Below are 18,543 nucleotides of genomic sequence, written 5' to 3'. Positions count from 1 at the left end.
GATTGCTTTGTTTACTGTTGGTTGCTAGGCTACCAATACTACAGTCAGCCACTCTAACAACGTGATGGAAACGCACCTAATTCACATGAGCAAACTTCATCCATTGTTTTTTGCGAGAGAAATCATGCTATTTGGCAAAACCTAAGACCAGGGGTGTCCAAACCCTGGAGGGTTGGTGTCCTGCATAGTTTAGCTTCAACTTCCTTCAACACACCTGCCAGGAGGTTTCTAGTATACCTGGAAAGAGCTTGATTAGCTGCTTGATTAGGACCGAGTTTGGGCACCCCTGCCTAAGATTGTCAAGTCAATCAACACAAACCAAGACACTGGCCATCGTCGTGTGTGTTGTACAAAGATTTAATTAGGAAACAAATAAATAAGAATACTAAGGCGAGAGAAGTCAAACACTCATCTAGAAGCACAGCCAAGAAGAATTAACAGAGATCTTCCTTGAAATGTGTTCGTTTTATTCAGATATAAGTTGGTTTGAGATGAATTAGTGGCAGAACTGGTTTGGGTATAACGGTCGAAAATCAAAACTGGTCTCATACAAACTAGCTTTCATTGGCTTGTTAATACAGTGGTTTCTTTCTCTACCCAGTGTTACACGAGCCCACATGCTGCCGTATTTACACTGCAGCTTCATTTCTCGTCATGATAGCACACTGGAAGCTCTTTCAATACTGAGAAATACTGAAGATTCAGAGACTGTCAGATTTTAAAATAATAATAAAAATGTATGCATTCATTCTTGATGGTGAATCTCTTGAAAACTGTCGTGAAATGTCCAGGTCACATTTTATAAAGCATTTAGATTTCACTTTTAAAAAATTAAGCACAATCATTTTTTGAAAGATGACAATTTTAGGTAAGTTATTAATGAAATTCCCATTACTATAATATACAACAATGACCATATTTTACATTAAGCATGCATTTTAATAGAAAGGAGCAGAAAGATTTCCATTATTAGAGACTGTGGTGCATTAGTGTAATGCGAAGGCAGATAAGGTCAAATCATCATTACCACAACCTTCCAAAAACATAAGAAATAAAACAGCTTTGTGTTAATTTAGTATGTTGTGCTGAATTTACTGCAGAAAAATGATCAACACCGGGTACTTAACTGATAAAGATGTGCATTTTTAAACATGAAACTATTATACAAACTACAAATAAGTGAAAATAAACCCATTTTTGGACAACTATTATTTTATTACATTGTGATATTACTATGTTATTAAGCATTTAGCAAATTTTACTCAATTTGACTAAATCCACAGGATGTGTGATGAAAATAAACCCCATTTTAGAAACATTTAGATTCTTTGCTTAGTTATATCATTAACGTTTTTCCAAATTCAGTCAACTTCGCACTAAATGCTCACTACCGTGATATACAATAATAAATAAATAAATTATATATATAATACGAATGACATTTTGGTGCATTACGGTAATGAGAGGACAATGAAGCAATTATTACACCAAATATACAAATATGTAATATTCATAGTAGTATACCTCTTTTACGTTTTTAATAAACTAAAAGGGAAGAAATTAGTCATTGCTGAATGATGATAATGAGAATTTTGGTGAATTACGGTAATGACGAATGGTGAAATACGACAACTTCACACCAAGTTATAATTACCACAATATACATAAAAACTTTTATAGTAATTATAATATCATGTGAGCATTATGGTAGAACATGCTATTCTGAATATATTGTTATTTATATTATTTAAAAGAAAGGTCAAATAAAAATGACTATATATTACGGCAGTGTTTCCCAACCCTGTTCCTGGAGGCACACCAACAGTACATATTTTGTATGTCTCCCTTATCTGACCCATTCGTGTCAGGTTTTGGGGTCTTTTCTAATGTTCTGATGAGTTGATTCAGGTGTGTTTGATTAGGGAGAGGTTGAAAATGTGTACTGTTGGTGTGCCTTCAGGATCAGGGTTGGGAAACACTGTATTACGGTAATGACAGTTTTTTCGTACATTGTTGTAATGAGAATTCTTTTATTTTAGTAATCAGAATTTTACTTTGTTTTACTTCAATTTTACTAATTTCACATGATGTGTAATGAAAATAAACCCCATTTAAGAAACATTTCGATTCTTTGCATAGCTAAATCATTGACATTTCTCTCAAATTCAGTACATTTCGCATCAGATGCTCACTACCGTGATATACAAAACAAATTCAATTCAAATTGTAGGTCTGCATTACAGAAAAGTGTTGTATTGAGTGAGTTTTGTTTGATTATTATTACTTTATTATGGAAATAAGAACGAGATTTTGGTGCGTTACGGTAATGAGAGGACAATTAGGCATTTATTACACCAAATATACAAACAAATATGTGATATTCAAAGAAGTATACATATATTATGCTTTTAATAAACTAAAAGGGAAGAAATTAGTCATTGCTGAATAACGATAATGAGAATTTTGGTGAATTACGGTAATGACGAATGGTGAAATACGACAATTTCACACCAAATTATAATTACCACAACATACATAAAAACTTTTATAGTAATTATAATATCATGTGAGCATTATGGTAGAACATGCTATTCTGAATTTATTGTTATTTATATTATTTAAAAGAAAGGTCAAATAAAAATGACTATATATTACGGTAATGACAGTTTTTTCGTACATTGTTGTAATGAGAATTCTTTTATTTTAGTAATCAGAATTTTACTTTGTTTTACTTCAATTTTACTAATTTCACATGATGTGTAATGAAAATAAACCCCATTTAAGAAACATTTAGATTCTTTGCATAGCTAAATCATTGGCATTTCTCTCAAATTCAGTAAATTTCGCATCAAATGCTCACTACCGTGATATACAAAACAAATTCAAATTGTAGGTCTGCATTACAGAAAAAAAGTGTTATATTGAGTGAGTTTTGTTTGATTATTACTTTATTATGGAAATAAGAACGAGATTTTGGTGCGTTACGGTAATGAGAGGACAATTAGGCATTTATTACACCAAATATACAAACAAATATGTGATATTCAAAGAAGTATACATATATTATGCTTTTAATAAACTAAAAGGGAAGAAATTAGTCATTGCTGAATGATGATAATGAGATTTTTTGGTGAATTACGGTAATGACGAATGGTGAAATACGACAATTTCACACCAAATTATAATTACCACAACATGCATAAAAACTTAATATTAATTATTACACTATGTAAGCATTATAGTAGAACATGCTATTCTGAATTTATTAAATTAAAAATGTATTATTAAAGGTCAGCAAAATAAAAATGACTACACATTACGGTAATGAGCAAGAGATTTTTTCATACACTGTTGTAATGGGAATTCTTATATTTGGCATTATAGTAATCAGAACTGGTCAGAAATCAAATCCTAAAATGTAACAGCTTTATTTCGCTCATGCATAGTAACGAACGCATGACCTAGACATTTCTTTTTCAGTTTTTTTTTCGTTATTTCGTTTCCGTTCACACATCTGGACATGAAAGCGGCATATAAAGAACAGAAGACATTGGTTTCGTCAGTTTGGTACTAAGGCAATGAAGAATACACGACAGAAACTGCACCAGAGAGAGAAGAAATAAAAATACCAGAATCAAAATTCACATTGTGCAAAGTCTGGCTGATTGCTGTTTTTTTTGTGTTCGTTTTTTCTGAGTCTGTTCTGAGTGCAACCAACCTCACACACCGCATCAGTAATCCAGCTGTGTCCTCTGGAAAAGTCTGCTGTAACATTGAGATGTGTGGAGCGATAGATGTATCAGTATGGAGGGTCCTAAAATCAGGCCGAGGGTGTGCTGTGGTTTCAGGAAATGGAGGAGAACTCCTTCAGCAGGACGTCCTGACTCATGGTGGTTAGAGACACGTTCTTCCTCACGTTCAGACTGATGGAGCGCACCTAAACCGCAGAGAAAACCAGCATCAAAACAACTCCATTTACAGGAGAGGCAGGTGTGTGTGCACGGTCATAAATTTGCTTCACATTAAATTTTTACGCCACAACGAACTCCTAAGGGCAGAGCGATTTGTGCTCAGTTAAGTAAGGAAAGAAGAGCTGGAGAGCTAAAAACAACGTCAGCTCTGAAATGATCAAGGAAAACAGACATTTTGTAGACTCTGATATAGTTACATTTCTTGTATAAAAATGTTTGTCACTTAAACACTAATCAGACGGGACAACTCTTTTCAGTTGATGTATGTCATTTAATGTACACTACCTGACAAAAGTCTTGTCGTTTATCCCACGAGCAACAAATAATAACTCGACTTCTCATCGATCATTTGTAAAAGTGTCAGAAGGTGGATTTTTCAGACGAATCATCTGTTGATCTGCATCCCAATCATCACCAATACTGCTGAAGACCTACTGGAACCAGCATGAACCAAGATTCTCACAGAAATCAGTCAAGTTTGGTGAAGGAAACATCATGGTTTGGGGTTATATTCAGTATGGGGGCGTGCGAGAGATCTGCAGAGTGGATGATCAGCATCAACAGCCTGAGGTATCAAGACATCTGTGCTGCCCATTACATTACAAACCACAGGAGAGGGACAATTCTCCAGCAGGATAGCGCTCCTCATACTTCAGCCTCCACATCAAAGCTCCTGAAAGCAAAGAAGGTCAAGGTGCTCCAGGATTGGCCAGCCCAGTCACCAGACATGAACATTATTGAGCACGTCTGGGGTAAGATGAAGGAGGAGGCGTTGAAGATGAACACAAAGACTCTTGATGAACTCTGGGAGTCCTGCAGGAACGCTTTCTTTGCCATTCCAGATGACTTTATTAATCAGTGATTTGAGTCATTGCAGAGATGTATGGATGCAGTCCTCCAAGCTCATGATGGAGTCAGACACAATATTCATTCTGTTTCCACTGCAGTATGAGCACATATTCTATACTGGACATTATTGAAGGTTCAGTGAGCAGACTTTAGTCTAAACAGAGTCAGACCTTACTGTCCTAATCAAATCATTCACAATCAAGACATGATCAGATTATATTGTGCTCAAATAAGCGTCATCTAGAGGCCTTTACCTTTCATATAAGACACTTCTGATACCAAATGATTATTAAGTTGCTGCTCCTAAAACGTGGATAGCGCACAAGACTTTTGTCAGGCAATGTATGGGTTAGGACGGGATTAACGTTTCCGTGTTTATTACTGAGGTAGGAGTGTCTGTGTTTTAGATGTGGGTGTTGCACAAGAGCACATGTTCAGGATATTTAGAAGTACATTTCAGGAATATATCTGAAAATTGACATTGAACACAGTTTGTATAATTAGATTAAATGTATTTGAAAGTAAAGCTGCAAGCAGCGACGAATGGGATAAAGTAAGTAAAGGGTAAGTAAATGATGACAGGATTTACAGTTTGGGGTAAACTATAGACTTTTTTCTTGGCTGCTGCATGGAGGGCGCCACAGTGACCAGCGTCTTCCGGTAGAATGCTAAGAACTTCCGTTTACAGCGTATACAACCGGTAATTTGCGCTTCGAAAATGGGTTTCAATAGCGTTTTGAGTGGATTACGGAGTGTTTTTGTGACACACAACTTTAAAAGGTGTGTGTTAAAGCCATTTTAATCTGTCAGATGTGGGTCAAGCGCGCAAGAAAAACGTTCTCCTAGTTCACATATCTGCCTTCAGAAATACAGTGTGTGTGTGTGTGCGTGCGTGTGTGTGTGTGTGTGAAACTATCGTTTTAAAGCCGTCCAAATATGACTGTTTACATGCATCAGCTACCGACCGGAAGTTCTTAGCATTCTCCTTGCGCATACACGCAAAGCATTATGGGTAATTTTGCGTTCCAAGAAAAAGGTCTATACTTTTAATATTACTCTCATAAAAACCTGTTAAAACCTAATTATAACGTGTAAATATTCACAAAATCTTGTCATAATAGATCTTTACAAAAGTCAAACAAATGTCCTTGAGGTAACAATTTACTTGCCATGATACCTTTATAATCACGACAGAACACGTCATGGAGATTTTGTTCTTATGACAACTGTCTTTAAGTGTCATTTGCTTAGTTATGTCACTTTAAATGCAAAGGTCTTTGCCATGACCACTTGACATATACAAATACATCATAACATGTATTTGTCATGACTATATGACATTACTAAGACAACATAGCTTGTCATAAATCTGTAATAAACATGACTATAATGAGGCCATTATAATTGCGTCAATCAATATTTTCCTGATCTTTTTTTCTTTCATAATTAAAATTTCTCAGTAAGAGTTTACCCTGTCTCAGATTACTTTGTGAAATAACTTTATAACAGTGTCATTAATATTTAAGGACAGTTAATGACATTAAAGTTCAGTCTGGACCACTGTAGTTGAGGTCAAGAAAAATAATAATGATGCTGTTTAAAAAATAAATTATAATGGCCTTGTGACAATCATGTTTATGACAGATTAAGTTATGTTGTCTCTGTAACGTCAAGTTGTCATAACAAATACATTATGACCTGTCTTTGTCCTTATGTCAAGTTGTTTATCTCAATGTCATTTGTGCAATTAAAATGACTCAACTGAGCGAATGATGCACTGTAAAAAAATTAATGACAAAAAGTTAAGATAACAAATATTTCTATGTTACTTTGACTTACTTTAATAAGTTAGTCAGGTGTCAACAATTTTTAAAGTTGTACAAAGTACACTGTTAAAAAATCAATAATTTTGCGGTTTATTTCCAGCTGCTGCGGTGCCGGAGAAAAAACGTAAAATAACGGCTGTTAAATTACAGACATTTACTGTAAAATAATGGACATTAAAATACAGAAATTTACCAGAAATTTAAATTTAAGGAAATTTCTGTAATTTAATGTCCATTATTTTACGGTAAATGTCTGTAATTTAACAGCCGTTATTTTACGTTTTTTGCGGCACCCCAGAAGCTGGAAATAAACCGTAAAATTATGGATTTTTTTAACAGTGTACAAAGTTTAACTCAATATTTTTTGTCAGTTTGATTAATGTAAGTTGAGATGACGAAAAAAATGTAGATTTCACAACAACATGCAAGGCAACAAGAATTCAAATCTAATTCAACTTCATATGTCATGATTGTAAAGGTTTAATGTCTTATGAACAGTCCCTTGAAGTAAAGCGTTCCTGAAGATCTTACCAGCTCTTTGAAAAAGCCGGCCTCTCTGGGCTGCTCAGAGTAACGCTCGAACTGATCCAGACCGTCCTGCAGCTTTAAGGTTAGTGTATCGTAGTTGGACCGTACCACCTCCAGCACCTGCAGAAAAACACAGATCACTTTAAAAAAAACATATTGCAATTGAAGTTATTGAACAATTACAGTTGAAGTCAGAATTAATAGCCCCCCCAATTTCTGCTTAGCGGAGAGAAGATTTCTTCAGCACATTTCTAATCATAATAGTTTTAATAACTCATCTCTAATAACTGATTTATTTTCTCTTTGTCATGATGACAGTAAATAATATTAGACTAGATATTCTTCAAGACACTTCTATACAGCTTAAAGTGACATTTACAGGCTTAACTAGGGTAATCAGGGTAAAGTTAGGGTAATTAGGCAAGTCATTGTATAACAGTGGTTTGTTCTGTAGACAATCTAAAACGAATATTGCTTAAGGGGCTAATAATATGGATCTTAAAATGGCTTCAAAAAAATAAAAACTGCTTTTATTGTAGCCGAAATAAAACAAATAAGACTTTCTCCAGAAGAAAAAATATTATCAGACATACTGTGAACATTTCCCTGCTCTGTTAAACATCATTTGGGAAAAAATTCAAAGGGGAGCTAATAATTCTGACTTCAACTGTGTGTGTGTGTGTGTGTGTGTGTGTGTATATATATATATATAATTTATAATACAATTTATTAAACTAATATTGTGAGACACTTTATTGAAAAGGTCAGTATTTGGCAGGTTCTGATTCTATTTATTTTTTAGAAAATCTGATTAACTCGCTTACTACATTTATGAATGCACGTTCAGCTTTTTGATGTTGTTGCTGTTGTCATTAACACATAACAATGCATTAATATTTATTTTCCTAAAATGATCCTCCAATCAAAACCATTTTCAGTAGAAATCGATGCAGGAAATAATGTCAAAATAGGTTTCCCGAGACTCCAGGCTGTTTTCGGTCACCTTGCGTGCTCTAATCTTAAGTCTGGAGTGTGACTGGGATGCTCCAGGGCATCAAACAGGAACATGAACACAAACCCAGGCACTTAAACACTGAAGTAAAGAGTGCGAGAGAGGGTAGAGGAGGTCTGATGGAGGTCATGCTGCGGCATCTGGCATACAGCGAGATAAAAGAGCAGAGACTGGGGACGGCGAGTGACAGCTGGAGCAGCCATCTGTAAAACTGACCTCACTTCCAGCGCACGACATCATTACCCTGCAGATCAAAGGCTAATTAAGCAGCACCTGTGGCCACAAACACCTGCGACTGCTTCAATCAACACTTACAGTTCACTTATTCACATCCCTAAATCTTATTTCTTTATTCTATTACGCTGCAACATGCAATAAAGTGCATCTTGTCTATATTTTCGTCTTGTCCTAAACATTTGCGATGGAGATGCATTAGATTTCTATTTTAGAGATACTTTCTATTTATGCGACGTCGCGTCAAAACAACAGCATCAACTACCATGACAATGATCGCCTCAGGTACTGATTATGGGCTTTATTCAACGTGAAATGCTACCAATGTGAGTTTAAATACAATTTTACATGAGATTTAATGCCATACTGCTGAAAATAAGCATCAAGCGCATTTACATGTGAAGTCAATGCAAAGACGTGAATCTATTGAATTACATGAAATTGAGCATTTCTGGCGTTTGACGTGCAATTTATATTTATATATATTTAATAATAATACTATTATTATCATCCGCTTACACTTTTTTGTATCCGCCCAAGAAAGCCAAACATTCACGAACGATTACCCAGTGGAAACGCACGCACAGCCGTGAGAGATAAATTGATTAATTGTTTGATAAATGACTCAGATAAACTTTCCTATATACCTGGAGAGAACAAAATGACATCCATAATGGCTGCAAAATATATGAACACCATTAGAAATGGTTAATTAACTAATTTGCCTGATTTAAATAATCTGCACTTTTAATTCTAGTAAATAATAATAATAATCTAGTAATAACGTCTGTTTTTATTCCTCTTTTCTGTTATTTCCTTCTCATTTGCTGTATATTTTATTAATTTAATGATGTTATTATATTACATACTTTATATCTGAAATGCTTCTGCAATAGTTTATTATGTCATGTCAATACAGCAACTTTAGAGAGATAGCAGCCTTTACCTGTCAGTGGGTGCACATGGCTCCTAAATAGCATAAAAGTAAGAGAAATAGTGGATTTCTATATTTCGACAGTCTTTTTAAAATAACTTTAACACACTGAAAAGAAAAGGTGTATGACAGAGACATAATAAATAAAAAACATAGTTAAAAATCATATTTTAGATTCATAATTAATAATTTATGTGCTGTGGGTAAAAGAAGTGTTTCAATCCGGTTACCACCGTAAGTCTATTTCAAACCTGTGGGAAGCACTGAGATATAAAAAAAAAAATAATAATAATAATAATAATAATAATAATAATAATAATAATAATAATAAATAAATAAATAATAATAATAATAATAAATAAAATTAAAAAAATAAATAAATAAAATAAATAAATAAATAAAAAAATCGCTAAATCTTCCACAAATTTTTGGGAATTACACCACAAAATTAAATGAGTAATTATTATTGTAAAATCCAAAAATAAAATCGTGTCCACGCAATAGCCTAGTGGTTAATGAGCCGACATACAACCCCTCCCCCTCTTTCTCCCAAACTGTCTGATTGCTTTCCTATCTAATAAAGGCAAAAAAGCCAAAAATAAATCTTACAAAAACTAATAAAAAATAAATAAAATAGTGAAAAACTAGGGTGAAAGGTGTGTTTCAATCTGGTTACCATCGTAAATATATTTTAAACCTGTGGGAAGCACTGAGTTATTAAAATAAATAAATAAATAAATAAAAAAAATTAGCAAATCTTCCACAAATTTCTGGGAATTACACCACAAAATTAAATTAGTAATTACTATTGTAAAAAAAAAAAAAAAAAAAAAAAAAGGTGTCCATGCAATAGCCTAGTGGTTAATGCGCCGACATACACCCCCCCCCCCTCCCCCCCCCCATTTCGCTTACTGTCTGATTACTGTCCTATCTAATAAAGGCAAAATAGCCAAAAATAAATCTTTAAAAAAAACTAATAAAAATAAATGAAATCGTGAAAAACTAGGGTGTCTTTGTTTGTTTTGTTATTGGTGGTTTGTTGAAAACCAATAAATCGTAATGAAATATCTCCCGAAACACATTAGATACCATGAAAATGCATTGTTTTAGTGGGTAAAACTGGACACTTTGTAATGTTTAGAATGGTTTTTGCATTGTTTTCATCAGGGATGTGAATATATTGAGTTACCTGGTCTTCTGAGAGCTGTGAGATGTGGTTCACAGCAGCGTACGACTCAATCTTAGGATTGAAATGGTTAATAATTGCTCTAAAAAACAAAAACAGACAAAAAAAAATGTAAACTTCATTATGTGACATGCATTGAAAACATCATATTTTGTGATTCACAAGTGTTTATTCGGTTTATTTGCAGTCGTGAATTGCATTATGGGATGTTGATCTCTGCTCTGTCGACTTTTAATGTTGAAAATTCAACTCAAGGGTTAAACAAAGTGACTTTTATTGACATTTTAGTCATTTGAAATAATAAAATAATGTATAAGAAATAATAATATCTAGAGAAATAAGTCTGTAGAATAACAGAAAATGTGCTGCAGTTTATTACAAGGTTTCTGTAGCGTAATATACAACACCAACACAGACAATATAGCACTGTAAACTATTAGAAATGTTCAAAAAAGTCAGCTTTTCAAACTTGTCAAGGTTAAAAGTTGTTGAAAGAAAGATTAACCTCCCATAATGCAATCTAAAAGCAGAAATAAATGGGTAAAAAATACAAGGAAACTGCTATTTTACAGACAGTTTTTAGTGTAGAATAAAAGATAACACTACATGGAGCTTCAAAGGTGTGCGTATGTGTGTGTTTTAATATTCCGCTGTAATCTTCTGCATTATGTATGGTTAAAAAAAAGCGCATGACTTCTTTTGTGCTGCACAAACACATGGTGACACTGAAAGCCCACCGAACACTTGCACATTACCTCAGACTGCAAAATCAATAATTTATTCACCGTGTCCCTCACACACAAACCAAAATAAATCAAGAAAAGCGGAATTTTAACAAAGCTATCAAACATTGGTCGTAGACTTTAGCTGAAGCAGCACAGGCTGTGTTTATAAGGAGAACTAAAGCTACACTGAACACTAAGGTAAAAATTTATAAGGCTTAGAAATTATGAATATGTTCAAAACGTATCTTAAAGCATGTCGTACAAAGTGTTTCACGTGTTGTTTATGTTGTTTGGTTGTTCATTCATAATCTATTAGCAAATAAAAGATATTTTAGGATAATTGTAGAGTTTGTTTGTATCTTTTATGCATTTTTTTCAGAAACAAATAAAAAATCTAAATTAAAGCAACAAATAAAATGAAATACAAACACAAAAAAGCAAAAAAACAAGATAAAATAAAGAATTAAAAAGCAAAGAAAGTAAAAAGCAAAACAAAAGACAAATATAAATACATAAACAAAAGAATTATAACAATAATAACAACAACAACAATAAAAATAATAATAACAATAATAATAACAATAATAATATTATTAAATATAATAACAATAACAATAATAATATCAATAATAATAATAATAATAATAATAACAATAATAATAATAACAATAACAACAATAATAATAATAATAATAACAACAATGATAATAATAACAATAATAATAATAATAATAATAATAATAATAATAATAAAAACAATAATAATATTAATAAAAATAATAATAATAACAATAATAAGGACAATAACAACAATAATAATAATAACAATAATAAGGACAATAACAACAATAATAATAATAATAAAAAAATAACAATAACAATAATATTAATAAAAACAATAATAATAACAATAATAATAATAATAACAACAACAACAACAATAATAATAATAATTACAATAACAGTAAAAATAATAATAATAATCCTACAAAAACATTAAAAGTCAAGGGAAAAAGATTTTAAAAATGTAAGTGAATTTAAAGAAAAGTCAAGATTCAGTTTGTTTCTTGTCACTTTTTGCCATTAAATATCTTCTAAATATAGCCAATATTTTTTTCTTTTATAATGCAAAAAATAAAAATAAAAGCAAAGAATACAACACACAAAAAACACAGAAAAATACAGAAATAAAATATAAAAACCAAAGACGACTCTTACCTGACATTGACGAGAGCGTGAGTAACTTTACTAGCAGGCTCTTTCCATTGGCCCGTGTTGGTGGAGACTCTCAGCACTGCGGTGTCATGAAGATCAGGTTAGCCATTCAGCAATTACAGATTAAAAACAAAAAAAATCATCCTGAACGCAGCAGGTCTGAGGTCAGCTGACTTACCCATGCAGTAGAGGTTATCAAACACCTGATGCATGCGTATAATCTCATAATAGAGCTCGTCGTAGCTGCTGGGGGTCGGCAGGAACGTGTCTCCATATGTGATGAACATATTAAAGAGGTTCACCACCTAAAACAAGACGGAAGGAAGGAAGTGTTAAAGGGCTTCTGTGATGCAAAATCAACTTTTGGAAGCTGTTTGGACAGAACTGTGTGCAGGTATAGTGTGTCCACTGTATATACTGTAGTGATATAAACACAACAAGTGTCTTTTTAAAAATTCCCTGATGTTAAAATAGGATTCAAATCCCAGCGACTTTGAGGCCCAGCGCAAAGTGATGTAGGAGTGCAGTTTTCCACGCCCACCAAATTGATTGACAGGCGTGTATCAACATGTCTCGGTAGTAATCAGGGGCGTTGCTAGACATACAGCTCTACTGGATATAATAAATAAACAATAATAATAATAATAATAATAATAATAATAACAATAATAATAATAATAACAATAATAATAATAATAATAATAATAATAATTATAATTATAATAATAATAATAACAATAATAATAACAACAACAACAACAACAATAATAACAATAATAATAATAATAACAATAATAATAATAACAATGATAATAATAATAACAATAACAATAACAACAATAATAACAATAATAATAATAATAATTATAATTATAATAATAATAACAATAATAACAATAATAATAACAACAATAATAATAATAATAATAATAATAATAATAATAATAATAACAATAATAATAATAATAATAATAATAATAATAATAATAATAATAATAATAATAATAAGTATTATTATTATTATTATATATATGCACAAAAATATTTATTATAAATAAATAAAAGTATTATTGTATTATACAATTATTATTCTAAATAATTAATCCTAAATGTAACTGGAAAATAATCATTTAAAAAATCTTTTGCATAAACATTAATTTCATTTGAATTAAATTATATAGAAAATTCTACTGAATACAAAAAAATGTTTAATAAAATTATCTGTTGTTTTAGACTTGACACGTGGCAGAGAATTCGCTTTATTAAGTTTTACCTCCCTGACTCCTCACTTGCTTCATACAAAAAAATCTATGAGAAAGCATGCATAGTAAAGATCACCATCATTTTATTACAACTTTAGTTTAGTCGACTGCGTGCCGACATCTCCGCATAAAAGACTGTTAATGCCAGTTTTCAGCGGCGCGTGAGCAGGGGGTGTTTTTTTCAACATGCGTGTTAACAACCAGGACTTGCTCCGGGAGAAGAGCAGCGCGTCTAGCAGGAGGGGCGTCTGAGGCGCGCGGGTTTGGTTTTTTCTGCGCACATGCAGAGATACGTCAGTTTGCTTTTTGATTAAACTACATAGCTTTCACCAGCGTTGATTCAGTTGAATATAGAGAGTAACGTCTTTATTTCGAAATTACACCTCTTAATAAACACACTTGCATATGAAGTAATTGATATCTCAAAGCATTTACTGGGGCACTGGTGATGTTTACTGGGGCACGTGCCCCGGTAAATTAGGTCTAGCGACGCCCCTGGTAGTAACGCTTATAAACGTGTGCACAGAAAAAAACTGGGTTCAAAGGGTCACAAAACACCAAAGCACATTTTTTGAGGTGTTGACAGTCATATACAGTTGTAGTCAGAATTATTAGCCCCCCTGTTTATTTTCTTTTCCCAATTTCAGTTTAACGGAGAGCAGATTTCTTCAACACATTTCTAAACATAATAGTTTTAATAACTCATCTCTAATAACTGATTTATTTTCTCTTTTGTCATGATGACAGTAAATAATATTAGACTAGATATTCTTCAAGACACTTCTATACAGCTTAAAGTGACATTTACAGGCCTAACTAGGTTAATTAGGTTAACTAGGCAGGTGAGGGTAATTAGGCAGGTTATTGTATAACGATGGTTTGTTCTGTAGACAATCCAAAACAAATAAAGCTTAAAGGGGCTAATAATATTGACCTTAAAATGATTCATAAAAAATTAAAAACTGCTTTTATTCTAGCTGAAATAAAACAAATAAGACTTTCTCCAGAAGAAAAAATATTATCAGACATACTGTGAACATTTCCTGAATCTGTTACACATTGTTTGGGTAATATTTAAAAAAGAAAAAATAAATAAATCAAAGGGGGGCGAATAATTCTGATATCAACTGTACGTGTCCCACATTGCTAAAAACACTATGAGGACACATATGTTTAGCTAAAAAGTGAATATTGGTTGTTTTTGCGTTGTTAAGAGCAAATTCTGTTTATGGGCAATTATAGAAATTCCAACCTCCAGCATGATCACACTATTAAACTTACTGAAATGTTGCTGACAATAGCTTAAAAACGCATTGCCTTAAAATGGAAAACAGACATTGAAGAACTGGACTGTGGATCTCAGAAGTTTGCAACGGTATACCATTGAAGAAGATGACATATTCTTTGAGAGGAAATGGTGAATTACTTAAAAAGATTTGGAATTCATTTTTGAATTGTATTAAAACAAAACCACATGATTTGATTTGACAAAATAGTATTTTTGTCCACCGGTTTATATCTCCTCCATTTTATTGATTTATTTTTATTTGACTTATTTATTTTATATACTGTGTACGTTTTTCTTTCGTTTGCTTGCTGCTTAGTTTTGATGTTCTGTATTGCTAACTTTAGAAAAAGCTAAATATAAATATATAATCAGAGTTAAGAGCAAATTCGTTCTTCTGCTTTGAAAAGAAATGTTGAAGCTGCGTCACGGTCACGCGTACACTCCAGCGTGGAGACTGGCCGGCCGGTTCAAATTGACGTCTTTTAGTTTTCATTAATTCATGAGAAAGACTTGGTTCGAACTAATCAGCGCGCTCTATTGTGTATTATATTGTGTACTATTGTCTATTGTGCTATATTGTGCAACTTCATTAATATGCATGATAGCTTCAAAGACTGAATTTACCTGTTACAGCAGGGGTCACCAGACTTGTTCCTGGAGGGCCGGTGTCCTGCAGATTTTAGCTTCAACTCTAATCAAACACACCTGAACAAACTAATCAAGGTCTTACTAGGTATACTTGAAACACCCAGGCAGGTGTTTTGAGGCAAGTTGGAGCTAAACCCTGGAGGGACACCGGCCCTCCAGGACCGAGATTGGTGACCCCTGTGTTACAGTGTTCAGAGAGAGACGCCATGTTGTGATGCCAACCGTAATTAAAACAGGTGGAAGATGAAGAATTGTTTGGAGACATATGTCGTCAGTGTTGCGTTTAAAAAACCAGCTCATTTGCATTTAAAGGCACAGGCTACAAAAACAGCTACACTTTCCTCTGACCCCAAAATTGACATATTCAGCAGGGTGTGATACATGATCTGATGGCTATTTTTAGCTGAAACTTTACAGACACATTTTGGAGACACCAAAGGCTTATCTTACATCTTGTAAAAGGGGTAAAATAGGTGGTCTTTAATGTGTGAAACCCTCATGAATTACTTTAAAAGAGTGATTGTGGTTTACCTGAAGAGCCAGCTGGAAGATATTGTGCTTTGCCAGAAGGCCGGTCTCATTAGACAGCAGGAACTTTAGAAGGTTAATGAGAGCTGGAAAACACAATCAACACGGCCATCTGAAGCTGTTTGGAGAAGCATTTTTTTACCCAGGAATAATCAGTGTTTTGACCTGTGACTCTGCACAACTGCTGGCACAGATTTACACCATCATTATCCGATTCGTTATCAGGGGTGGCGGAGGATTATGGGGAAACAGAGTTCAGAGAAGTTGGTTTATAATTATGTAGAAAAATAATAGAAGGAATACACACAGAGGAAGGGGATGACAACATAAACACACCTTTAAAGAAACAACAAAACAAAGTAATAATGCAACACTAAAAACGAAGGAGAGGCAGATACAAAAACACCAGGAAAAATGAAAACAAAACAATTCAGTGAAAAATATAAATGATAGAACAATTAATCAATTAAAAGCAACAAACAAGAAAAACACAAGGACAAAAACAAGGGAAAAACAACACAACAGATCAATTTATATACATTTTAAAAGAGAACTATAACTAAATAATAAACACTGAAATACAATAAATAAATCAATAAATAAACTTAAAAACAAATCAACAACAGAAAAAAACAAGTCAGAAAATTGATTAACAAAAGAACAACAAAAAAACCCTGACTATACAAAATACTACAGCTGTGGCGATAAATCATTTGAGAAATTGATTCTGCATCGATTTTTAGATTTTCAATTATTGAGCTTATGTTATAACAGCAGATGGCGCTCTAGGCTAGTTTTTAACAGCAGACGGCGCTCTAGGCTAGTTTTAACAGCAGACGGCGCTCTAGGCTAGTTTTAACAGCAGACGGCGCTCTAGGCTAGTTTTAACAGCAGACGGCGCTCTAGGCTAGTTTTAACAGCAGAAGGCGCTCTAGGCTAATTTTAACAGCAGACGGCGCTCTAGGCTAGTTTTAACAGCAGACGGCGCTCTAGGCTAGTTTTAACAGCAGACGGCGCTCTAGGCTAGTTTTAACAGCAGACGGCGCTCTAGGCTAGTTTTAACAGCAGAAGGCGCTCTAGGCTAATTTTAACAGCAGACGGCGCTCTAGGCTAGTTTTAACAGTAGACGGCGCTCTAGGCTAGTTTTTACCAGCAGACGGCGCTCTAGGCTAGTTTTAACAGCAGATGGCGCTCTAGGCTAGTTCTAAACAGCAGATGGCGCTCTAGGCTAGTTTTAACAGCAGACGGTGCTCTAGGCTAGTTTTAACAGCAGACGGCGCTCTAGGCTAGTTTTTACAGCAGATGGCGCTCTAGGCTAGTTCTAAACAGCAGACGGTGCTCTAGGCTAGTTTTAACAGCAGACGGTGCTCTAGGCTAGTTTTAACAGCAGACGGCGCTCTAGGCTAGTTTTAACAGCAGACGGTGCTCTAGGCTAGTTTTTAACAGCAGATGTCGCTCTAGGCTTGTTTTTAACAGCAGACGGTGCTCTAGGCTAGTTTTTAACAGCAGACGGTGCTCTAGGCTAGTTTTAACAGCAGATGGCGCTCTAGGCTAGTTTTAACAGCAGACGGCGCTCTAGGCTAGTTTTAACAGCAGATGGCGCTCTAGGCTATTTTTAACAGCAGACGGCGCTCTAGGCTAGTTTTAACAGCAGATGGCGCTCTAGGCTATTTTTAACAGCAGACGGCGCTCTAGGCTAGTTTTAACAGCAGATGGCGCTCTAGGCTATTTTTAACAGCAGATGGCGCTCTAGGCTAGTTTTAACAGCAGATTCATGAAAGTTGACTATTCTATCCTTAGATTTATGTAAACACAGCTCATTGTGAACACTCGAGTATTTCTCTTAAACCTTTCCTAACTTTATTATTGATTATTTTATTTCCAAGCGGTATTATTAAAATATTAGCAAGCAGAGTATGGCCGTTTATAAAGTATACAGCGCCATCTGCTGTAACAAACTAAGCTGAGAATTGATTGAAGAGAGAATAACGATGCATTTCTCAAATAATTCTTCATCACAGCTCTACAAAATACGCAAGAACGATGATAAAAAACAACAACCTTTTCCTCAGACACACAGCGTGTAGCGCTCCTACCTGACCAGAGCTCTCTCCACGTGTAGTGCAGTCTAATCCTGCACTTCTTCTGGTAGCAGATCAGCTTGTGAATGATCTGAACGCAGCGCCTAAAATAAATCAATAAGTTGTCATCGTTTCCACGTTTGCCAAGCACTCCAGCATTTACAAGTGCAGATTACAGCAACTCACACGTAGAGATCCATAGGAAATTCCTTCATCATATGAGTTACAACAAACTCCACCATCAAATCTGACAAAA

General features: G+C 33.9%; 1 protein-coding gene across 1 annotated transcript in view; it reads right to left on the bottom strand.

Annotated features, from left to right (window-relative positions):
* Positions 1-450: 450 nt before the first annotated feature.
* The window catches only part of armh3 (armadillo like helical domain containing 3), a 46,398-nt gene continuing 28,305 nt past the window's right edge, over positions 451-18,543 (bottom strand). Inside the window, exons 19-26 of the mRNA XM_056447756.1 lie at positions 18,474-18,534; positions 18,303-18,391; positions 16,210-16,292; positions 12,659-12,785; positions 12,484-12,559; positions 10,544-10,622; positions 7,178-7,294; positions 451-3,937 (exon numbers count right to left, since the gene is read on the bottom strand). Of these exons, the coding sequence (XP_056303731.1) occupies positions 3,845-3,937; positions 7,178-7,294; positions 10,544-10,622; positions 12,484-12,559; positions 12,659-12,785; positions 16,210-16,292; positions 18,303-18,391; positions 18,474-18,534 (725 nt within the window). The 3' untranslated portion in view covers positions 451-3,844. The remainder of the gene's footprint in view (positions 3,938-7,177; positions 7,295-10,543; positions 10,623-12,483; positions 12,560-12,658; positions 12,786-16,209; positions 16,293-18,302; positions 18,392-18,473; positions 18,535-18,543) is intronic.

This window comes from Danio aesculapii, chromosome 22 (assembly GCF_903798145.1).
Source record: "Danio aesculapii chromosome 22, fDanAes4.1, whole genome shotgun sequence".
In the NCBI taxonomy this organism is placed as follows: domain Eukaryota; kingdom Metazoa; phylum Chordata; class Actinopteri; order Cypriniformes; family Danionidae; genus Danio; species Danio aesculapii.
This window is presented reverse-complemented; position numbering and strand designations above follow the sequence as displayed.